Source organism: Varroa jacobsoni, unplaced genomic scaffold (assembly GCF_002532875.2).
Source record: "Varroa jacobsoni isolate VJ856 unplaced genomic scaffold, vjacob_1.0 scaffold_984, whole genome shotgun sequence".
Classification (NCBI taxonomy): Eukaryota; Metazoa; Arthropoda; class Arachnida; order Mesostigmata; family Varroidae; genus Varroa; species Varroa jacobsoni.
The window spans coordinates 194,511-217,398 of NW_019213886.1; the positions used below are offsets into that span (position 1 = coordinate 194,511).

At 37.5% G+C, this 22,888-nt stretch overlaps 1 protein-coding gene across 5 annotated transcripts in view; it reads left to right on the forward strand.

The window, feature by feature from the left end:
* The first annotated feature begins 4,753 nt into the window (after positions 1-4,753).
* LOC111265541 (protein turtle) overlaps positions 4,754-22,888 on the forward strand; it is a 51,315-nt gene continuing 33,180 nt past the window's right edge. For all 5 annotated transcript variants that reach the window (XM_022842311.2, XM_022842313.2, XM_022842314.2 and 2 more), the window contains exons 1-4: positions 4,754-5,190; positions 16,957-17,295; positions 17,753-17,869; positions 19,237-19,437. In XM_022842311.2, coding sequence (XP_022698046.1) covers positions 5,079-5,190; positions 16,957-17,295; positions 17,753-17,869; positions 19,237-19,437 — 769 coding nt within the window. In that variant the 5' untranslated portion in view covers positions 4,754-5,078. The remainder of the gene's footprint in view (positions 5,191-16,956; positions 17,296-17,752; positions 17,870-19,236; positions 19,438-22,888) is intronic.

The following is a 22,888-nucleotide window of genomic DNA, read 5'->3' on the forward strand; positions in this document are numbered from 1 at the left end:
AACATCTCACAGTGTACAACTGTTATGATTATATGATTTAATCCATCTAAATCTCCTAAATCTATATTCTCTGGTACTCTATTAAATACGCCCTTACACAAGAAAAAATGCAGAATGAAACATAAAGAATAATAACATGCGAAGGTTAAAGAGTCCAGTTAAAAAACATATTGGAATCTCTGTTTTTTAAAACAATATTTAAGGTTTTTTTAACTTCGATGTTGAGATATGCGTCTTCGGAAAGTAATATTATATATATATATATAACTCGAATAAAATTTCATAACCCACACCAAATGATAGCCATTGATTTGTAGAACAAAACAAACGCGTTTAAATCGCATTAGAGCGTTCAATAGAATTTTAGAATGGGCTTATTTTACAAAATATTAGCGCGTTGATTGAACCGTTGCGGAATGCCATTTTTAAAAAAAAAGGTACAAAAAACCATTCCCGTACAATTGTCTTTATGTTTGTGCGAAGCTTGAAGTATAGACGTGTCAAAATGTGGAATACAGGTGCACGTCCTATCAATGTTGTGAATTTCAAAAGCTAATATGCATATGAAAATTAGGTGGTGCGAACTCAAAGCTTCTCCTTTGCTATTAACATCCATTCACAACTAATGAACACATTTGAAGGAGGGTATATTAGCACCGACAATAAACACATCTAGGGCAACTAAAAACAGCTATCATTGTAAAAAAATGAGACGAAAATTTAAGAAATACCCAGTGAAGTCACAGAGGTGCCAGCGATACTAATTATTTTATTCTAGATACACATCAAAACCTTGCGTATTGTAACATTGCGTACGTGAGTGCCACATCTGTTTCCGCAGCCTGCGTATCGAGATACAATTACAAATGACGAAAACCTGCCAGCCCGATTAAAAAAGAAATCGACCGAAGATATTGCGTCTACTGCTCTTTGTGAGGTGCGTCGCGTGATCAAGGTCAGTTATTCAACCTGACATAATGATAGCAGGCGATTATTATGCTAGCTTTTTGTGCCATTTCAGAACTCCATTGAAAGCTCTCCGGGACGGTCCAGATTAAAAATTCTCATCCTGAAGACAACTAACTTGAAACGATCAAACCAAACATCAATTTTTTTAAGTAAATTTTCTTCTGTTGAGTTAAAAAACAAACATGTGCCATTACCTTTGGGAGAAATATCCCCATAGGGCATACCATATATATATATATATATATTAAATATAAATCGTTCAAAAACATAAGAATTTCACCTTCTTGATTGCCTCAATACACGCCTGGAAAAACACATTATTTAAACGGTCAGCTGGGGTTATTAACGAAGCTTGCATTGTCACTCTTGTTCTAAAATTATTACGAGATGTATTTTAAAAAGAGTCAAGTAAATTGGCTTTCAGCGACCTTCTGTATATCCGAAAACCAGCTCTACAGTACACTTCATTCATATTTGGTAGCTTATTCATTCCTCTGGGAGTGAGGCACCTCCGTTACATCAGTCTTATAAATTTATATTATAAATCATCTAATATTTCATAATTATTCGTTCACATGCAGCATCATACTTCAAAAGCATACGTTTATTTGATTTTTACGTTCACATGTTGTGCAAGGTCTGACTTTTCACAATAAAATATCTACAGTCTGTAATAATAAAAACAATAGAAAATTCATAAACACATTTTTTCGAATCCAAAGCAATCGAAAGTTCGTTAATAAGATTCTGATAATGCTAACAAGCGGTGCTGAGCCTTGTTGTAATATGTATATGCTAGGATCATTGCTAAGGTATAATAGTATGGAAATTATCGTATGACTAATGAAACATTTTTTAATAACATAATTTTAATATGTTACAGGATATTGCAAAAAGTTACGATCAATCTAGCTTTTCGAGGACTCTATAAAATTTGAAATTTAGAGCATTAGCAATATCATGTACAAGATCTAAAACAAGATATAATACAGTAAAGAGCGTTGGTAAAATCTTTGACGAAGCTCGCTACGTGAATCTTTGGCGTACTAACTTCGTTGTCAAGACCTACATTAAATGTTTTTCTATCCGCTTAGTAATCCGCTTTCCAATTTTGAAAGCCATGTTAAGTTAACAAGTTTGTCCTCACGGTAGTGACGCTTTTGTCTAGAATTTCTTTGGGCACCTTCAGGTACTTTTTCTATGTAAAAAAGTTCTCGAAATTACCCTTTATTGGTATAGCATCGAAGACTGACTAGGAGTTTAACCAGGTTAGATCTTGCTGGATTTATGAGAGGCTTCCCGAACAAGAGTAAGAAACAGCATGGTAAACATATAAGCGACTATTAAGCTTAGTGATTTTTTATTTTTTGATTCCTAGTCTTGCTACCGCTGAGATACGAACCAGCAAAGCTGTGTGCTTGTTTGTTAATGGTTATCACGACTACGCACTTAAAGGTATGTGCATTAGCCACGCAGACCACGCCGTTCCTCACCCTAGGGACTAAAAGACGCGTGAGGTAGTCTATATTTAAAACTAGTAGTATATAATTTCCTGCTGGGAGCCAGCCGTCTAAAAATTCACCCTCACTGAGTACTTCAACTTGTTAAAAACCTCTCACATTGAGCTTTTGTTTTGAAAGTGATTCAGCGTTTCCTCTGGAGAACATCCCTTACAGAAGTTTATTGAGGATCTACGGGCACGACTTTCTCCTTTTTGAATCGTACTGTATCAATTATAATGAATTCTAAATATCGCAAATTTTACTTACAACTACTATTCATTTTCATTTTAACTTGGGCCTTGGCTACCCTTTCGAAAATAACATAACTGTCCTAGTGATATGTGCTATGTCAGTTCCCGTGGCGACTCGTGGCGAAAAACTTATGAAATGACGCCGCAGGGTCTACGATTTCATTGAAAAAGGTTACTTTACAAGATTCTACCGTTAAAAAAACTAGCCTTTGCTTTTAAAACACGCACTTTTCATTTCTCAAGCTAAAACAGAAGTTCCCGCGCTTTTTTACTGAGTGCGAAAGACTATATTTTTGTCCCTGTAACAATGAGTTATCATGTTATATATCCCCGCTTACTGTTCACGACCTTTTTCCATCTATCTACCAATCTAATTATTATTTCTCGCCAAAAATTTACAGGGTTGATGTTGAAGATCTCGTGGTTTCTGATTTGGTCTACTAGTGATCGTGAAAGGCCAAAAGTCGATGGTTAACTCCAAGAGAGCCGCTTTGACGGTGTTTGCTTAAGCGGCCTCACATTGTTTTTTTGTTGGGCTTTGGGATTTTATCTGTTGGGCCTTTTTCCTTGAATAACTTGGTCGACTCGGTAGCAACTGGATCAAATAAACGTACTAATCAATTGTCTACTTTGCGAAAAGCAATTCCCAGTGAATCAAGCTCTTGCAGCCTTACGACTTTTTATCGTCGGTAACAATTCTCTACGAACTTACCGAACAACTTTCGAGCAATCTTTCACACCGATAACTACGTTACGGTACACTAGGTAAATGATTATTTTTGCAGTGCTTTAGGCTCACCAAAATCCCGATTAAAGAAGGCATGAATTTTTGAAGCGCTATTTTGAGTTGAAATTGCACTGTAAAAAAAAGTACCGTTACAGCACGTTAATAGAGCAATAAGAACGCTTTTAAATGTATATTTTTGGTATATCAAAGGTAAACAGCAAGTGATAGCAATCGGAGAAAAAAGTTTTATGTGCGGGACGCCAGAAATACAAGAAAGCTATACTGATTCGTTAGCAGAAACCAAATATGGTGATCAAGCACACGGATGCCCCGCGCGCTATAAGATTTACAAATGTGTCAAAGATATTAAAAGATTAATAAAAAAACAGAAACTAGTGCAATGGCTTGCGTAAAAAAAGAACGTGTAAATGGCTTGAACGAATTTTCTGTTTTAGAAATAATTTATTAACAATATGTCACATATATAACTATTTCACTTATACACTTAGACCTAGCTCGAATGTTTCAACCCACTGTTTCATCGATATGAAAAAAAAAGAAATAAAAGTGTTGGATATAATAAAAAGTCATATTTTCTATTGTTAATCTGGTGCTATGTCGGTCCTTCAGATTCAACTAGAATTATTAGCGGGTCCCTAAAAATTAAAAAAAAAACGTCAGTTTAGTTGGTTTTATTCTTAGGTCATGAAAATTTGGTGTAAACATCTAGAAGAGATCTATGGCTAAGAACTTTGTGCAACATGGTTATGGTATATTCATTCAACTGTGTTTTGGCTGTGAGCGTAATATTATAATAATCATCATACGTAAGTGTTGTCGACTTTGTACCCATGACTAAGTCTAGATCGCAACATTTTATCGTTTGTATATATATAACAGGCGTTTAAATGTAATTTACTCATGCTGCGCATCCAAACTTGTATTGGCACGAATTGAAAATGGTAAAGGAAAGGTCTAAGAAGTAGGGCTTTCAAAATCGAGAAGACATGTCCATAAAAGATTTCGCACTTCACAAAGCTACGAGACCAATTTTAGGTTAGATTTTTTCATGCGAGTAAGAATGACTTCCGTTCTGATGATAAGGGAATTTGGAGCCTTCTGTAAGCGGCCTTCGCGTCGACACCTAGGTAGGCACATTGGAACTCTGTCGCAGCGAAGTATGCGACCATTCTGGAGAGGGTACTGCCCTCTTTTCGGTAAGGGATAGGGAAGGGTAAAGTAGTTCTCCTATCCTTTCACCGCGGACTCGGAGCGCCACGAGGCCATCAGACTGCCAGCCGGCCTCCCTGAGGTTAAGGTGTGGCGCTTGGGGCCTTATCAATTGTATCCCAGTTTAACTGTGGTGTATCTAGTACACCTTTATTTAGCAAAATCGTTGGTAATTCCCGCAGCGTATAATACACACCAGCATATTTTTGTGGTCTGTGCAGCCGTGAAATGCTTAAATACTTGTGATGTCATAGTGTTAGGTAACGCTTTGTGATTGATCCAGATAAAGATCAACGTGTTTACTAACCGAATATGATCTAATCTGTTTGGGATAACGCGCGTGATGATTGTTCGGTGACAAGGATATTGGGTAGAGGATATTTACTTTTCACGTATACTATGAGGACAGCGGAAAGAAACGCGAACTCAGGTTTTACGGTCCTGTTCACAATAATATTTTTTTTTACATATGGGCAGACAGCATCGCCATTTGAAGACGACGAATTGACAGGTAAGAGTTTTAATCGTATTCTTAGAACTATCAGCTGGAGGCTAGTCCCCGTTGGAGTTTACCGATTGGGTAATTGTAGTGTGATCTTACTTTTTTGTAGTACATATGACGTCGTCGATACGTTTCAAATCATTTTCGAACCTATGTCATTGAGACATAATTTACTAGCTTCCTGCTCCTTTGCGGGTGTCGTCGTCGCTCACATTATTACGACACATCATGAAATGATCGTCGCTTTTGGTCCTCCATCCCTCACTCAATGCTTTTGTTCAAGCAAAACGGATGGCAACATTTGCGTAGAGCTTCGAATAGGTAGCCTTCCGTGTTTGGCAATATAATCGATCGTGCGTTGGCCAATATTGTGAGTCGGTGGCCAAATAGTTTGCTATTTTTATTGTGTTAGATTTTATACAGTATCTCAATAAATTCTGCTAGCTGGTCGTTGGTTACTTATAGGTTCTTACTGCATCAGTATTTTGAAAGAACACGACATTTCCCTAAACTGAACCCGGCAACTATAGATATATGTAGTGTGAGGGAATAGACAGTTAGTTCACAATGCTTGCCAATAATCTCTAAAGTAGATGTAACTACTGAAGTGGATATAGTGCGGCCACCTGATATAAGGGGGTATTGCTTAGCTGAACTAGATGAAATTACTGGATGCAAGCCTCATAACCTAGTGCTTAATTAAGGCAGTGCTAGATGACGTAATATAACGACGACCTGGTGTGAAATAATGAGATTGGTACGTAAAGGGCGGACCTAAGATTTCATAAGAAAAGGGTGAGTCTTGCTTGACGTGAAGGTCCGACGTACTGCCTTGCATTCGTCATTTGGCTTTTCAAGAAAAAATACATAACCTTCAGCAAATGAGGTCCATGCTCGTCTGCGGGGCACGGCTTCGATGACGCAATTTCATTAACTTCTGAATCGAAACAGTTTTTACCACAACCTCATTAAAAGAAAGTTGTTCCTCAATCAGAGTTCTTGTTACAAAAAAAAATATGTAAAGGAGATGTTACGCACGAAAAAATGTAGCTATGTAAGAAGTATCGTCTTTATTCAAGAACAAATATAGAAAAAAAATAAAGAAAAAGGAATAAAGACATGCGCGTCTTGAGAACCCGTAGCTCCTTTGTGCACTTCAATTCTGCTGAATAGAAGCTAACACTATTGGTGAATCATAAAAAAATAAATTATATTTATTAAATTTAGTTTTTTAGAATAATTAGTGTGAATTATTTCTGAGCTTCCCATTAGAGCTAAATATCTGCAATCATTTCATAAAGTTAATACCTTCCGCCTTCATTTGTTATCATTCAGCCGCTATTTGAGATAGCAAGGTATTAGAACTTCCATTATGAGAAACCATGAGATACATTCTGCTCGATACGAGGGAGTGTGTTGCAGAAAGACAACCCTCTAGGTTGACTGTCTGACTATACGACAGCAAGTACTAAGGATATGGGATCGTTCACTATAGTCCATGATTGACAGCGAAGAAGAAGATAAGCATGTACTGTTACGATAACCAGTACTTTGTATGAATGTGTGAACAAAGGAAAGCCTTTTTGTATATCTTTACAAAAAATAAATTTAGAAACGATAAGTCACCCGATTGTGGCTCTGAAACAGAGCACCCCCAGGCTAACAAAGTCACCCTAATTTCAAAAATCTACCAAGGCCGTGTCTACACGGTTACGGAAAACTAAAGGTAAAGTTAAAGTCCTGCCGTTAGGCATTCCATCAGACGGCCCGCCCCTAGTACGAGGTGAATGCTGGCTCCCAAATCGCTAGGATAGAACGCGGCGGTGCCACGGCGGGGTTCCCAATATGGCCTTAATTCAGATATACGATTAGTACTGAAACGTTTGGCAACCCCAGGTAATGGCGAATATTTGCAGTTGTCCTTTACAGTGTCTAAATTTACGGAAAACGTTGCTCTTTATTTAGAGCACGAACTAAAGGGTTAAAATAATTTCGCCTTACTATTATTATTACTTTCACCTATATCTGGGCGAAATGCACTGGCATTGAAAGTTTCTAGCAAAGTATACCGCAAATTGCGAGCATTCAACTTCTGGGGCCATCTAAACTTAGCTGAAGTAAAATTCCACAAGATGCTTACATTGAGCTAAATCATGAAAAGCTTGGCTTAACCTATAATTTTGCCAGCAGTCTTTCTCATGCGGCATACTAGATTACAACGGCTTAGTTTTTCACCTGTTGCGGCTATCGATTTTATGACGACCGGTACATTGAACACATAGGCGCATATAGCTTTTCATCAACCATGTAAATATGCTCTGTTTGTAAGTTGTAGCTGCTACTACTAGCCAGTTCTGATATAATAGGGAGATGGCGCATATTCATATTTTCCTGGTATCCGACAAAACTGTTTTTCTACTTATTGCAATATCATATCATTATGCTATACGGCAAGAAATTAACCGTCAAAATTTACTAAGCCTGTCATATGCAGCGAAACCGATCCTAATCCTTAATTATGTAAAGAGAACACAATATATAGCTCCTTAAATTATTATATATACTGAAAATTAAAATACAACGTGAGTAACGTAGAGATATTTTATGATGTGAACTTAATACGAAAGTTATTAATATATGTAATAATTATTATTAATTACTAATGTAATGTTATTTTATTTAGTGCAATGTTATTTAACGAATCTTTAATTAAAATAAAGCGTAATACGTACAAAACTATTCAAATTTTACGATACACGATATATTCTACGAATCAAAGTCTTACGTATGAATCAAAGTATGAATTACGTTGGTCCTTCATGTATTTATCGAGGGCATTCCATGAGACAGCTGGCTTTCAGAATGTAACGAAAGCTGGCTCCCAAGTCGTCAGGAAATTTTGAATGTCAAAATAGTCACCTGCAAGCCTGCCCAAATGCACAGTTTTCGCTGTATGGCTCAGTTGGACATCCGCTTGGTCGAGAGCAGCTGGTCCGTTTCGGGCTTCTAGCGGACTGGAGTCAAAGGATGTAAACCGACACGAATATCAGTTCCGGTAGTTAATTAGCCAACTAAGTTAAGTCACCGGCTTTACAAATGACAAAAAGGCCTTTTTAATTGATTTTCTCGTCTCAGCATGACTCCTCAATAATCATGGATACATCTATGAGTCACTCAAATCGCTGGACTTTTAAAAATACAGTTAAGGGGAGAACGTACTAGCGCGATTTTTTAAAACTTTTTTTAAAGATTTATTAAGTGAATTTTTTTCTGCCAACCTCGCATGTTCAATAGGTTCATCATGTTGGAAAAGCTTGCCATAGTCGTTGACCTAGCATATAAAAACGGCCTTCTCCTTACTTTAATCACAGTTCGTATCAATAAAAGGAAGCTCTCAATTATGACTCCTCAAGAGTTCTTGCAAAGATTGAAATACCTCATTAGCTTTTTTTTAACACCTCCGACGTGTTCTTTTTATCTGATAGCTGAATATACCAAAACTAAGAGTTTTCTTTTTATAAATTTTTACCAAATTCTTAGGGGCTCATTGTGAACGGCATATTGCAGATATTACCCTTTTCCTAATAGTCCAATAGGTAGTAATTCAATACGGTTGATAATAGCTTGTGGAAGCCCCTCCCTCGTTTTGGAGCTCTTCGGTTTTGCTTTCCTCTCAACTTTCGAGTATGCCATGTTAGCCTACAGCATTTAACCGTAGGAAGTGCGCTGCATGAGTCGTGCAAAGAGCAATATGAAGCTGTGTTTTTATTACCTTTACAATCAATTTAAACTCCTACAAAAGTATGACTACAGCTGCCATAGAGTCCTCGCCTTTCCCTTCTCGTAGATATCACCTTAGCGAAAAGTTAACCCCTTTATAACCAACGAGTAAGATCGCAAACTAAAAATACGGAATCAAATTTACGTACAGCTTTCTATACAGAGTCCCTATAATAACAGAACCCGTTAGCCGTAAGAGTAAACATTGCTTTAATTCTTAAGCGAACAGTTCTCAGACCAACCTCTTCGCAGTAAGGTCGTCTTGACGATCCTAGACGGTTTCAACAATCTTCTTGCGTTGCTTTTGCTAAAATCAGGCGAAAAATGGATAAAAGTGTTTTCGATGGCTTAAGCCCAGAATAGCGCAATTTTGTGATAACATCACATAAACTTAGATATTTTCAGTAGACAACTTTTTCGTGATGTTAGACCAGTCCCTTCTACAATGTTTCGGTATGATGTTCTTGCTTCGTAACTTACGCGGATCTCGAACACGCTTTGCATGCCGAAAATAGTTGGCATAGCAATACTCCTTAAAAATTGCAGAAAACAAGGAAATCAATAGCACCAGAAAAGACAAACGTTCCATTATAGTATATATTTCAGTCTCGTCTGACAAAATGACGAAATCAACTCGTTGAGAAAAGATTGAAGCATCAATGACAAAACATGCATTTGAACGATTACCAGAGAGAGGATCACTGTGCTGGACCTTCATCATAATAGTGCGCCTTGTCGTATTCTAAATTCATCACAATCGCAGTTTACATGTTTTCCACTCAACGCTTTAACGCTACGCTTCTCGAATAAGTAGCTGATGTAAACTTTTTAAATTGGTCGACTACAATATATATATATATATATTGTATATATATAATACAAAGGGCTCATATATAAAAAATATCGTTCACTTCATGATGTATCCACAGGTATTTAATGGAAATCAATGTGCTTTATTTGCGTAAATTTCAGATACCCTGTTAGCCAAGTAAAGGTTGTGACATATCACATATTAGCGTACTAGTGGCCCAGATAAATTCGCTGCTACTATGACCTCATCAGTTTGCTTGTCACTTAGCGCAGCATCCATTAGAATCCTTCACATGGGAGTTTGCGTTTATAGCTGAAAAAGTTTAAGCGATTTAGAAATGTCGCCTTAGCTGACATTTTGTAATGATGAAAACCGAATAAAGCTGCTCGTAAATAGCAGTGTGCGAACTATAGATAGATCAAAGCAATCTAATGACACTGCTGTCACCGCGACAATAGAATGAATGCTAAACGTGGGTCAGTCCTTATCGATCTGAAAGCCTTCTCAGCAACTGGACTTCTTGCGCTGAACCTAATGTTTTAATGACGCTTTCAATGCGAAGCACCGTCAAAACATTAGGTTTGGTCACATTGTAGCGGTCACGTCTTATACACGCATAACTAAGAACTTACCTTTGCACCTGTGTTTCCTTCACTAAACTAAAAAGCAGGTGAGGTGATATATGTTGAAAACACAATATAGGGATATTTTGTGTCCTGTTAGGAGTTAACTGTCTGAAACAGCAAAGAACATTTCGGCTGCTGCGGCCAGATTTGATGACATAATTACCGATATAAATGCCTCATTGTACCAAACTGAGGCTAAGATGACTTGCTGGACTCTTCTTTTAACGTTTGCGATTTAATTTGCAACGTTTGTATTCCAAATGCAGCTTGTATATGAGAGCCACTTAATTTCACTAAAGAAGAGATCACATAACCGTTGGTGATATTTAACATAAGTGGTTAAAGACACACTTCCTAGTATTGATTTCAGAAACTATGTTCACGTCTAACGGATAGGTTTACAAGAAATTTTGGAATAATCGTTCATGCAGCATGCTCGTTTAACGTAAATTCAAAACGTTATCTTTTAAACCTCGATTTTGCGCATAGTTGAAGCTTCTTGGACTCAATATTTTCGCTAAAAATCTTGCTTTTGGAGCTATGGTGACCATTTTGTATATTGTAGAAAGCAATAACAGCAAACCATACCTATGCAGTGAACTACTACAAGTATACGAGTTTCAAAACGATAATTGCAGTCTGATTGGAGCAGTGATAAACCTTGTCATAATTTTCCAGTTCTCTTAATTTCTTTTTAACTTTAATGTGAAGTTAAGGCCACTGTGTGAAAGAATTTAGAAATGATTTTGATCTAGTCGTTTGATTACTGAGCTAGAACTGCAATATTATACATAACAGTGAATATATTATTAAACGAGGAAAGGCTCCTCCGTCGAGAACCTTTGCTTTTGCTCAAGGCTAAACACGGTGACAATGTCAGACTCTATATAAGAATTTACGCGTACAGTACCTTTGGCACCTAAATTTATCATTATAGATCCTTAGCGGTGGCCGTAATACAGTACGTTGTAATTTACTTATCGGTAAAATTGCAAATTTTTGCACCAAATATGTGATAAATCTTATCACATGCGAATTTTCACCACGAAACGACTCAATAATGTCGTCAACATGGTAATGGGTCAACACCCGCCATTTGGGAAAAGGTAGCAAAAGCAAAGGCTATTTACAAAAAATTATTATTGTAATTATAAAGTTGAGTTAACATTCACCAATGTTAAAAAAGATATCTAAAGATAGGAGTGTATTTTACCAGAAACATTAAACGTATTAAATAGCAACGCATTTGATGAGCGCCGAACGGGAAATAATTTCTCGTATAAAACGCAGCAAGAAGACGTATTTTCGCCTCTTGTGTGCAGCCTATTGCTACTACTATAGCAGTACCACTATGATTATGCCATTTTTCATGATGTTGATAAACTAAAGACCTTCAAGCAGTGAAGCGAAGTTACAGTTGGGGCTATCTAAATGCACCATTTACTTACGATACCCTGAAAGTATGCGGCAGATAGTTGACCAATTTCAGGAGAAATTGGAAATCACAACTATGAGAGATCGCTGCAGATAGAATATGTTGAAAATCACCGTCTTCCCTATTTTGGCTGATTAAAAGGAGCTTTCAGACTATTACAGATCAAGGCACCTCACCAACCAGGTTTGATTTCTGCTGCCGTTTAAAGCGTTGATTCCGAATGACACAATGCAAAGGGCTTTGGAGGTTGCAACTGATCTTAACCTACACAAATGCCGCTGAGCTTTACCTTCGCGTGTACTAAGAAAATTGACATTTGTTTGGCCAACAGTCTTTTTCTCACTCTATTACACCTGTAACCGCCCAATAAGAGGTATTATCTATATCAGTCTTAATACCGAAGATTATTAAATTTTCGGTATTAAGACACGAGCTAGCTAGATCGTCTGTCAGAAAAGGCCAAGAAGCAGCAGAAGTAAGACAAAGAAAGGAAATTGCCTGAAGCCTTGCTGAAGGCTTTTGTCGATCTCTGATGTGACCTGAACATTACTTGGCGAAATACAATATCATCTAACAGCGAAAGAGCATCGCCTGATGTGTTGCCCTTTGAACTTGTAGAAACGGTTCTCACCGACAACCAGTTTTCACCAGTTAGTGGCGTTAACTAAGCTGTGTTTTAAAGGGAAAGTTACTATGTGTCGAGATGGCGGAATATGTGTTATACACATTAACTTGCCTAAAGCCGGCTGTATAAAACAAGACCGATAGGATGTCACGAGCGATGTCTTAGGCACATGTGCTTCCTTGCATTTAGATAGTTGTAAAAGGTGCAGAAGAAGGCGTTGAGAAAGTCGCATGCGAATGTCAATTGCACACGCGTCGAATGTACTCAGCATCTCAGGTAGCACCATATTTTCTAGCGATCTGGCTAAAAAGGATTAGGTCCCTAACATGAAGTATAACCATCGTTGATGTCCAAGCTATGGGGGGCGGGCTATGATTGAGATAGGTCATATCATTTAGTAGCGTAAGATGGACAGATGTCTACTACCTAGTCGACGATTTAAAATTTTTGCCTTATTGCCTTATAGGTCTCGTGTGCCGGGCAAGGATGCTCTTAAATTTATCAAAAACTTGGGGAAGAGGCCTGGTCAATTAAGCCTAGAGCCACTATCGATAGCCTTTTCAAAACAAGATGTGGCTTTAGAGCTACAGCGCGAGCCAACAATTATGTTGGCTGGACAGCACGTCACAAATTGTAATGAAAATAATGTTAATATGGTCAATAGAATCATATTATGAACGAATGTATTTTTCTTTGTAGGGCTGAAATACAAATTACAAAAAGATAGATATATGAACAGGATGGTGTAGAACTATTTATACGATGATTTATTTAGCAACGATTGTCTCTGCATCATAACTGGAAGCATACTGATTAATTCTATCATTACACATCAAACGATTATTAAAACGGACCTGAGCCGTGATCATTGAGATCATTGAAATATATTGAAAGAGAAGCTGCGCTTTTATTTTTCCTTTCGGCGCAAGGTCTTAGCCCAAAACCAGATGGGTCCAATCCGACGCGTATGAAAATACGGTGCTGCCTGAAACTTCATCCTAAGCCGGTATAAAATTTCCTCAAGGCCTTCTTTTGCATCTTTTATTACTATCTGTGTTGTAAGCAAACACATATGTCGATAAAATAGTTCTGCTTTGAGCCGAGGTAGTTCTAAGACAATTCACAATGCGCGTATGATATGCAACGGAAGTCGTCTACACCTTAATACGCAAGTAAACGCAGTGATAAGATTTAGAAGCTTTTTTGTAGGCAAATTTTGATTCAGTTTGATTATAAATTCCATATTTTTCACTATACCCACTAAGAGGCGATGCTATAATTCAATAAAAATTAGTATCATTCGAGTTCACATACATTTTAAATATATTGTTGGACCTCCAGCCAATTGCCTCGTTTAGAGCAAAAAATGTACCTCATTCAAGAGGCATGGGCTGTAAATAACATAATTACCGAAAGTTAGAACTAAGAGGAGTAGCTTACAGTTGACTAAGTAGTTTGGTTAATAGAGACATCATTAACTTTCGTCTGTATGTGGTTTCTTTCGTCGTGCCTCGCCACCTTTTTTTGATTTCGCCTCCAGGGGCTCTCACTATTGTTGAGCCGTGGCAGCGTCAACTAGGATTTTTCTCTTTTGAAGTTTGCTTTTCTTAGAAGCCATCAGCGAAAAAGACGAAGGCGAACAAAAATAATTCAGAAACGCTGCTGACTTACGGTTATTTCTTGTCTTCGTGAATGCCAGTAGGCAGGTCGCCTCAGACGCTTCACCAATAAATAGTCTTGAGTTCACTGTTCTTCGTGGGGGTTCCGCAGCGGTGGTCGCCAGCCGTTAACGTATTACTGCCTGCTCCAGGGGCGGGGGAGGGGTTACAGAACTGACAACGCATTATTATTATTCACTATTGTATATATACAGATTGAGAATTACATCAAATTTCAAATGTCTGAAGTGTATTAGAGGCGCCAAAAATGTCGCTGTATACCTATTGTCTACTGGGATGAGAATTATATATTATCCTAATAATCAAGCTAACCTGTAAGTAATAAATATACTTTGCTTTGGATTTCGAAAATGAGTTTCGGATCGAGTGATTCTAAAATAACATATTTAGCCAACTGAATGTTGAATCTTTAAATTGTTCTACTAACTTTTTCGTTAAAAGGCAAAAAAATATCAATTTGACTACAACCGTTTTTACAAGAATCATAACTTGCCATTCTACATATGCCAGAATCTAAAATTTGTAAAACCACTAAACTGCCCCGCATGAAATGCAGATCTTAAACCAGTTCTTTTTTTTGTAGCAGGTTGCATAAATGACATATGAACCTTTTTGTTCTATATACTATGAGACATATAACCCTGCAGAGCTTTAAGCTTGTAGGCTGATGTCATAAATTCAATAGTTATAGATGTTATAAAATTTTTTGTCAACAAAATGTAAGTAAATTTGCGCATTAAACTTATTTACATCTCGATAAGAACATCTAATAAACTAATATATGCTTCGAGTTTTATGCTATTAAGCATTATTATGATTGGTTTTCGGTACGAAAGAAGTGTGCTTACGTCTGGTTTTCAAACTATATGTAGGTGTTTAGACCCTAGTCGACATTTGATCTAGAGTTCTTCGTAAGTGCCGATAGAGCCTTTATTTTCATATCCACGGAAGCCATGAGATGCACAAGATCGGCATTCAAGCTACGCAACTACATGTGTCCTTCCGGCATTGACAATATATTGTACATTTTATCTCTCGTAGGAAAGGACATTTGTCCTTTCCAAATTAAGCATTTAAATACTTGATACTTTAGGTCATGGCCGTTAATCTCGCAGTGCAGGTGGATATTTTTACGGGAAAGACCTTTTTATGTGGATACCTCATACGAGGTTCATGCCAAACTGGTTTATTCTACCATAGTCAGTCATCATCGAGACGCCCGGTTTTGAACCCAGCCCACTTTACATGCCTGTAATTTTAGCCGCTAAACACCATTTGCATCAACTATTAATACGATGAGCTATTGCGTTGTAGTCATTTCATGGTGATTATTTTGAGCCTATATTACCTCAGGTTTACATTCTAAACATGAAGAGTTTAACGACAACTATTCATACAGTTAGGCTAACATCTGGCTCAAAAAAGAGGCTGATGAAACTAGTTTTTAAATCATGTTTTAGTAGTAATATGAGAATACTCGCTCCCGAATATGCATTCCTGAAAAATCTTCACGTCTATTTCCTAAACAATAAGCCAGTACTAGATCTAATGGCTATTAGGAGATACTTATACTACACAGTGATACAGTCTTCAGTATTGGTTTATATACTTTATTTTTGTTATATTATTGCGGAGATACCAACGTTATACCTAAATATTCATAGAAATCTAGCAGTTCCAAAACATCTTTACTTTTGCGAGATCAACATACAATAATACAAAAACCACATAGAAGCAATTGTAGCGTGTATTTGACACTTATTTTCTACTACGAACCTTACTAGCAAAGTTTCAAAATTAAACAGATTTAATATTCAGTCTTCAAAGTGACCAGACAACATCGACAGCAGCTATTACAAAGGCTGCAAGAATTAACAATATTTTCTAGGACGCTGCCTAAGTAATTGCTATCAAATGAATGTATCTGTGTACTTTAATCATTGTGATACGTGTAGTATAACATAAATTAAAAAAATAAATGTTGAGCATTAGCCCGCTTATAGGATGCTAAAAAAATAATTATGTTAAATGATAATCTAGTGTAAATTACCCCTTGTAGAAGTCATAACGTTATGCTTTACTTTAGCATAATAATATATAAAGGAGAGTATGATATTTCCAAAGCAAATTCCGCATCGCCCCTTCGAATCGGAATGGAAGATGCTGAAGCAGGAAATAGCAGGCTCAGATTATCTATAATATTAAATTATTTCGTTAATTAGCTTACTGTTTTTCAATATAACCCTATCTACTAACTTTAAAGTTATTTATTAAAACTCATTGAAATAGCCTTAAACAAAAAGTAATATTTTAGTCGAATCGGTTCCGGTAAGTAGTCGAGAAAATATACTCGCAGGGTGATATTTTGGTGTTTAGGCTTTTGATTTCACGCCTCAAATCAAACGCACTACGTATTTCACTTCGTTCTGAAAATAGGCACTCAATTCTATCATTTTAATTTCTACATAGAAAAAGGCTTCCAAAAGTGATCAGTACCCTCAAATGTGGACTATTGGCTATCTACGCTTGACAGAAATGTATGTTATGCGTTTACCCAACAGATCAAGGAATTTGAAGCTTTTACGTGGTGTGTTAAATGATCCTAAGTGTTGTAGCATAATTGATTAAAAAAACGGGTTTGTTGCCAAAACACAAGCGGTTATCACAAGATAGCTAAGTGATATGTTAAATGTATTGAAGTATAGGTTGCAGAATCGCTATTGTTGAAGGTAGGTACAGGAAAAACGGTGGAAAACGGCAACACAGAACAAAGATAGAGTAACTTTTTTTATAACAATTTTTATTACTTATTATTGCAGAACCTACAATAGCGATAATGGGAGTACTCGGAGAACGTGTGAATCTCCCCTGTGATATCCACCCGAATACCACTGATGATGAGGTATCTCTCGTTCTTTGGTATAAAGACGATCATACTACTCCAATATACTCTGCAGATGCTCGCAAAACAAATCTTCGCAAGGCCCACCACTCACCTGCAGGATGGCTGGCCCACAGGGCATACCTAAAAACTGAAGTGTCACCATCTGTACTACAAATGACACCCCTACAAGAGGGCGACGAAGGTCTCTATCGGTGCCGCGTGGACTTTAAGAAAGCTCGCACGAGAAACTATCAGGTCCAGTTAGGAGTAATTCGTAAGTAAATACAGATAATCACTTAGGTATGCACATATTACAAACATGTCAATATAGGTATTGTTTCGAATGGCCCAGTGTTAAAGTTGTGTTAAGAGACGCTCTGACGCTTAAAAGTTCAAAAGCGTTCAGCTTTGTTCGAACGTTTTAATCATGAAAATAACAGTAAACTTTTTCAAATACAGTCTCCGTTTTTAAAAAAATTGCAAAACGAAAAACTTAATATGTATGTCTCAACTGATTATACAGGTTCTCGTCATCGAAGTGACAAGGTATGCTTAGCATATTGAAAGAGCTATCTATGTCTAAGTTTACTTTAAATGTGGAAGAAATATATGAGAACTGTGGTACTGTGACACAGATCATATAATGGTTATTTGGCCTGTCAAAGTCACATCACGGTTAACTTGGTGCTTATGCAGTAGTTGTCTAATATGTACGATTGTGTTGATCTTAGTGCCTCCAAGTGAACCTATCATCACCGACCAAAATGGCGAAATTCTACCAACGAAAAGTGTTATTGGGCCTTATAATGAGGGTGACAAGCTTATACTTGTTTGTCAAGTTGAAGGAGGTGAGTCTTAATACATTTCAAATACCAACAACGAACTGGCAATATCATTAGAATATGTCCTGGTAGTTGTTTTTCCCTAGAAGGAGAAATAATTCCTTAAGAAATTGTTTATTTTTTTCTGAAATGCATTATATGTCTATTCTTCTCTCTAATTAGGAACCAGCAAAACTGCGGTTTAGGTTTTTGTGATGACACATTTCGGATTTCTTCTTAAGACGTTTGCGTGAGAAAAAAGAGTTAATTCTTAAGAATTTTTTTAGCTACTTATTTTCTTAATAAATAAGTATAACTTCAAGATTAAGTGCAAAATAATGTGTTTTTTTTATAGGAAATGTTGAGACTAGAGTCGGCCGTACATATTTCCACTGTCTGTGGCAAAATTAAATCTGCACCGATCTATATACCGGTAAAGATCCTACCTACTTCACCTGATCTCGAAGAAGATTATAAGTTTGAGTGCCATGTCTATCGACACGCATAGATGTTTCACCTTGAGAGAAGAAAATGCGTGCATCCTACGCAATTTAGTTCAAGAACTGAATATTTTTACCTCTAAGCCAGGTTTATAGCATTTTGTAGTGCGTATCAGATTTTATGTGTGTTACCAGATGTGTAGAAGCCGACCTAGTCTCGAAAATTTCTTCAGAAAGTACACAATTGATTGCTTTTAACTTCAAAACAAGTTTTATTCAGCAAATACAGATTTCGGATTTTTATAAGGTAAGGTATGTGAATGAATACGTCTTTGTATAAAAAGATAAAACACGCGCTTAAGGTTTTTTGGTTACCTTAGCAGCTAAACCATTGATTTTTTTAAAAATGTACTATTTTTTGGCAGACAGAGAGTTCGTGTAGTAATATTCTCAATACTTATTCCAGGGGTCAATCTTAGGCGCAAGGCTAAAATTTAATTTCAAAATCATGTTGTTTTGCCCATTATTATGTCGACGTATGATATAGGTATATAACATATTCTTAGCGGTAGTTTAAGGTATTGATTTGGATTTCAAACATATGTAGATGCTGTATACTCAAGCATATCAGCAGCCTTCAGACGTCATATTTTGATTAGCTTATTTTCATTCATTAATGTTACATCAAGCTCAATGTGAACCATAGTATACGTAACAGTTATTCTGTTCTGCCTGAGACGTTACCCTTGTGCAGTTATTTTGCCTCCTCTGATATGAATTAGAAACCAATGGATAAACACGACAACAGTTCGGTACGTGTTGCGTCAACATCATCGGTTAAACCCGTACCACTCTGACAACATAATCTTTTTCCTAAACAGAAAGTTGAACCCACTTGCATTTATATGTAACGTTCTAAAATATGTGCTTGAATTGTATTGCTAAATTTGATAGGAAATCCGCCTCCTATGGTGACTTGGTGGAGGGAGTCTTATCTTTTGGATGACAACCATAACGTGTCTAACGGGATATCGAAGAACGTGCTTCGGATACCCTCTCTCACGCGAAACGACCTCATGGCTACGTTTACTTGCATGGCATCCAATAACAATATTTCATTTCCTGTCTCAGCCAGTGTTATCATCGACCTTAATTGTAAGTTTTAAGTATTTCATACTTTTGTCTGTGATCTACATTAAGTTCTCTTCATTTTCATTTTTATTAGGTACCTTGTATATAAACAATATGGAATTTTAGAAAAACGAATTTTAACACAAAGTATATATAATACATAACACACAGCTTAGTGCAGAGAAGAATGCGCCATTCTTCATTGCGCTATGCTAGGTGAGTTCAAGGAAGGCGTCTTGGACGTGAGTTTGCATGGTACGGCTTACAAAAGACTGCAACGCACACCGATGTAGTTTTTATTGTATCAGCTGACAAAATACACATAGTGATTATGGTAGGATGCGTGTAGTCTTAGTGCTACCTTGAGCAGCCGCTCAGGAAAAACTTCACCCGTTGCAGATTACACAGTTGGGCTGTTTCAAGGTTCTTCTCGATGAGTTGGGTAATACAGAAGGCCATTCGGGCAAGCTTGATATTAAAAGTATGAATCGTCTTATTCAAAGAGAGGAATAACGGTTTCCTTATACCAGTGCTTGCCATCATGGTTTCTCTAAAGCGTTATGTTCTACACTTCCGGTGTCAGAGTAGGTCCTGGAGTAGAATAGATTTAGGCCTAGAAATGCATTACGTAACATAAGGGCGCAGAATATCACCAGGGAGCATCGATTGCTGCTAGAGGCCTTGTTCTATAGAGTTTTATGGCGTTGGTCCTAAAGGTCTCCGTTACGTACTGCTGCACGCAGGCTAATATCTGAATTTAAGGCGATTTACCCCTCAATCGCAAGATGACCGGCGTAGAGTGGAACAACTTTTCTTGTATACTCATGCTAATCGATACGGCTTGAATAATAGTTCAGAAGTACTAGGAAAAGTAAGCGGCTGACGTTGCCGCCTTGAGCCACTGTTGGAAAGTGTCCAGTTCTGTTACGCAAACTTGTTTCGTAATGGAGTTCTGTTGCAGGATCGCAAACAATAAGCTGGATTAGGGGGGCATTCCTGCCGCTGTAAGCTTGAACAACGTCCATTCTGTCAATGATTTGTCAGTGGCCGTTTTAAACTCGATGAATATAGCATAGATAAACTATTTAGTGTCCATTGTATTCATGGTTGATTCTATTTTGGGCAAGCAGGATATGCCAAGCAGCCTTTGTTGATTTTCCTTACGGATATCGTGTTGTTCTTCCGGATCATATTTCGACCCCCTAAGAGAACAGAAAAACGCGTGAAAAGTATGGCACGTTCTTGCAGCATTTTTTAGTAACTTCCCTTTACGGGTTCGATTAAAAAAACCGCCTTTGCCTTTCGAGTGACAGGAAGGAATGCTTTTAGCGAGTCATGTAGTATTCTTCTGTCATGTATACAATCTTTATAGATAGAAGTCCAGCATGGGACCAACATTACCACATCTTAATGGTGTTCAAGCCTGATTTAATCTGGATCAGCGCCTTGTTGAATCTAAGCTGTTGAAGCGCTGCTGTCATTTTACTGGCTGTGATGTCGGCGGCTATACAATCTTCCTCTGCATTGTCTGTCCCATATCGCACTACTGGCTCATTCGGCACGGCGTTCGTGGAATCGTACATTTATCTAAAATAAGCCAGGAAAATATCTAATCTAATAGGATAGAAAGCGGATCTGGAGCATCGTACATATCTATAAAGTTCTATAGATAAGTCTATAGGTCCCTATAAAAAATATTGCCTCTGGCAAACGAGCAGCTTTCTGAGTAATGATATACTTCATTCGACAGGTCTACGATATTTTTCTAGAGAGACAAAAAGAGGAGTCATAGCTGGATAAACCACGACCTGTAAGCGAGCACCCATCTGGTCGTGCTGGTCACCTCTGCATATATCGCTAAACTATGGGTTGTTGCGATTAGATTTGATCTTAGCAGTTGCATATCAAAGAACTGGCACTGTAATTGTTGACGTTGGGTCGTTCTGGAATAGAAAATAATTTATTAGAACACTCCCGAATTGTTTCTATGCTTGTCAAAGCTGTTTGCCTTAGAACTGCTGTGCCGGAATTCGACAGAGAAATGCGCATAGTTACGGGTAGATGACTTCTAGACAAGGCTCTAACATATAAGAAACTTTGTGATTAACCTAATGGGGTAGATAGGTAGACTGCTCACGACAACTCCGATAGTAGTGAACCCCATTCTATAAGCAAACGTCGGTTCCTTTTTGTGGATTACGAATCAGCTCCCAGAGTTTGCTAAGGTGTTAGTCAGCATTTTCATTGGAGTCTTATTTAATCTTAAGTTGAAGCGCCCTGCCACGATTGTTGGCAAGCTGTTACACAAGGCATTAAAACATTAAAACCTATTTATTAGTACTGCTGATTATTTGGTAGGGTTTAGTCAAACGTATTCTGCTATTAGACTAAACCTTTGACAAATCTCACATCGCTCAGACTCATCATGACGTGCCCTAGGTCTGCTATGTTTCCTTCTGCTTCCTGATTGCTAGTAAAAAACATGGACGTCGAATGGCGCATTGGTCTAGGTTTAATATAGGACTAGTATTGGTACGCCTTAGAAAACGAATATGGAAGGAAGCCCAGGGAAGGGATTGCTTCACAGTTCCATAGTACAACATAGTGCTTTCAAGGCGTTCTTGGGATGCTCACTGACTTGGATTGCTGAGTTGACCACAAAGCATCTAAGAGGTGTTTGAGTGTTAGTTATCTCTTAGTGATGCTTCGTACTTATTTATGTCCACCTGTCATTTTGCTCTAAATACAACTCAAACAGGGTGTTCCGTTCCTTCCTAGTCTTTGCCAAAGCTGTTAAATCGATCGGCACCTCTGTTAAACAAAGTCAACTTGGTAAAACTACACATCTTTACAGGGAGTCATGATTTTTTGATCTATTATACGAAACGTTAAAAATTATTTCATCCAGTTAATGCACTTCGTGCAAAATGCTATTTGTATATTTTTATTTGAAATGCTTAGTAGATGAGGCCATAAATTTGGAGTAGCACTTGAATGTTAGGCGAAGCTGTCAAGTCAACTGCAACAGTTCATTACTAGTGGGCTTCTAAATTCTAACATCGTTGAACAGGCTTTAGCACTAAATCGTCTTCGGATAGTGCGAAACAAAAGATTTTGCAGGAAGTGTTCCCAGAACTTCTCAGATACTGTGGAGAGATTAGCGAGTGAATGTGCTATAGTAGAGACGCGTGGACATAACCGTGAGCCTAAGTTTGATACCTTTGGTGATAACCACCATAAGCGAAACTATAGGTTCGTTTTGTTAACATCGGGTCGAAGGCAGCGTTAACAGGTCATTCTAGGAAACAGTTCTGCAGTGCGTGGAAGTAACCTTATCGGTTTATTACTACGCGACAAATGACTGATAGAATATTTAAATACTACTATTCATTTTCCATCCACAACACCTTATGGTTAAAAGAGACTCTCAAGGAGTGAAGTACTTTCAGTTAAAGCGCGGATGGCTGCGTCGTAC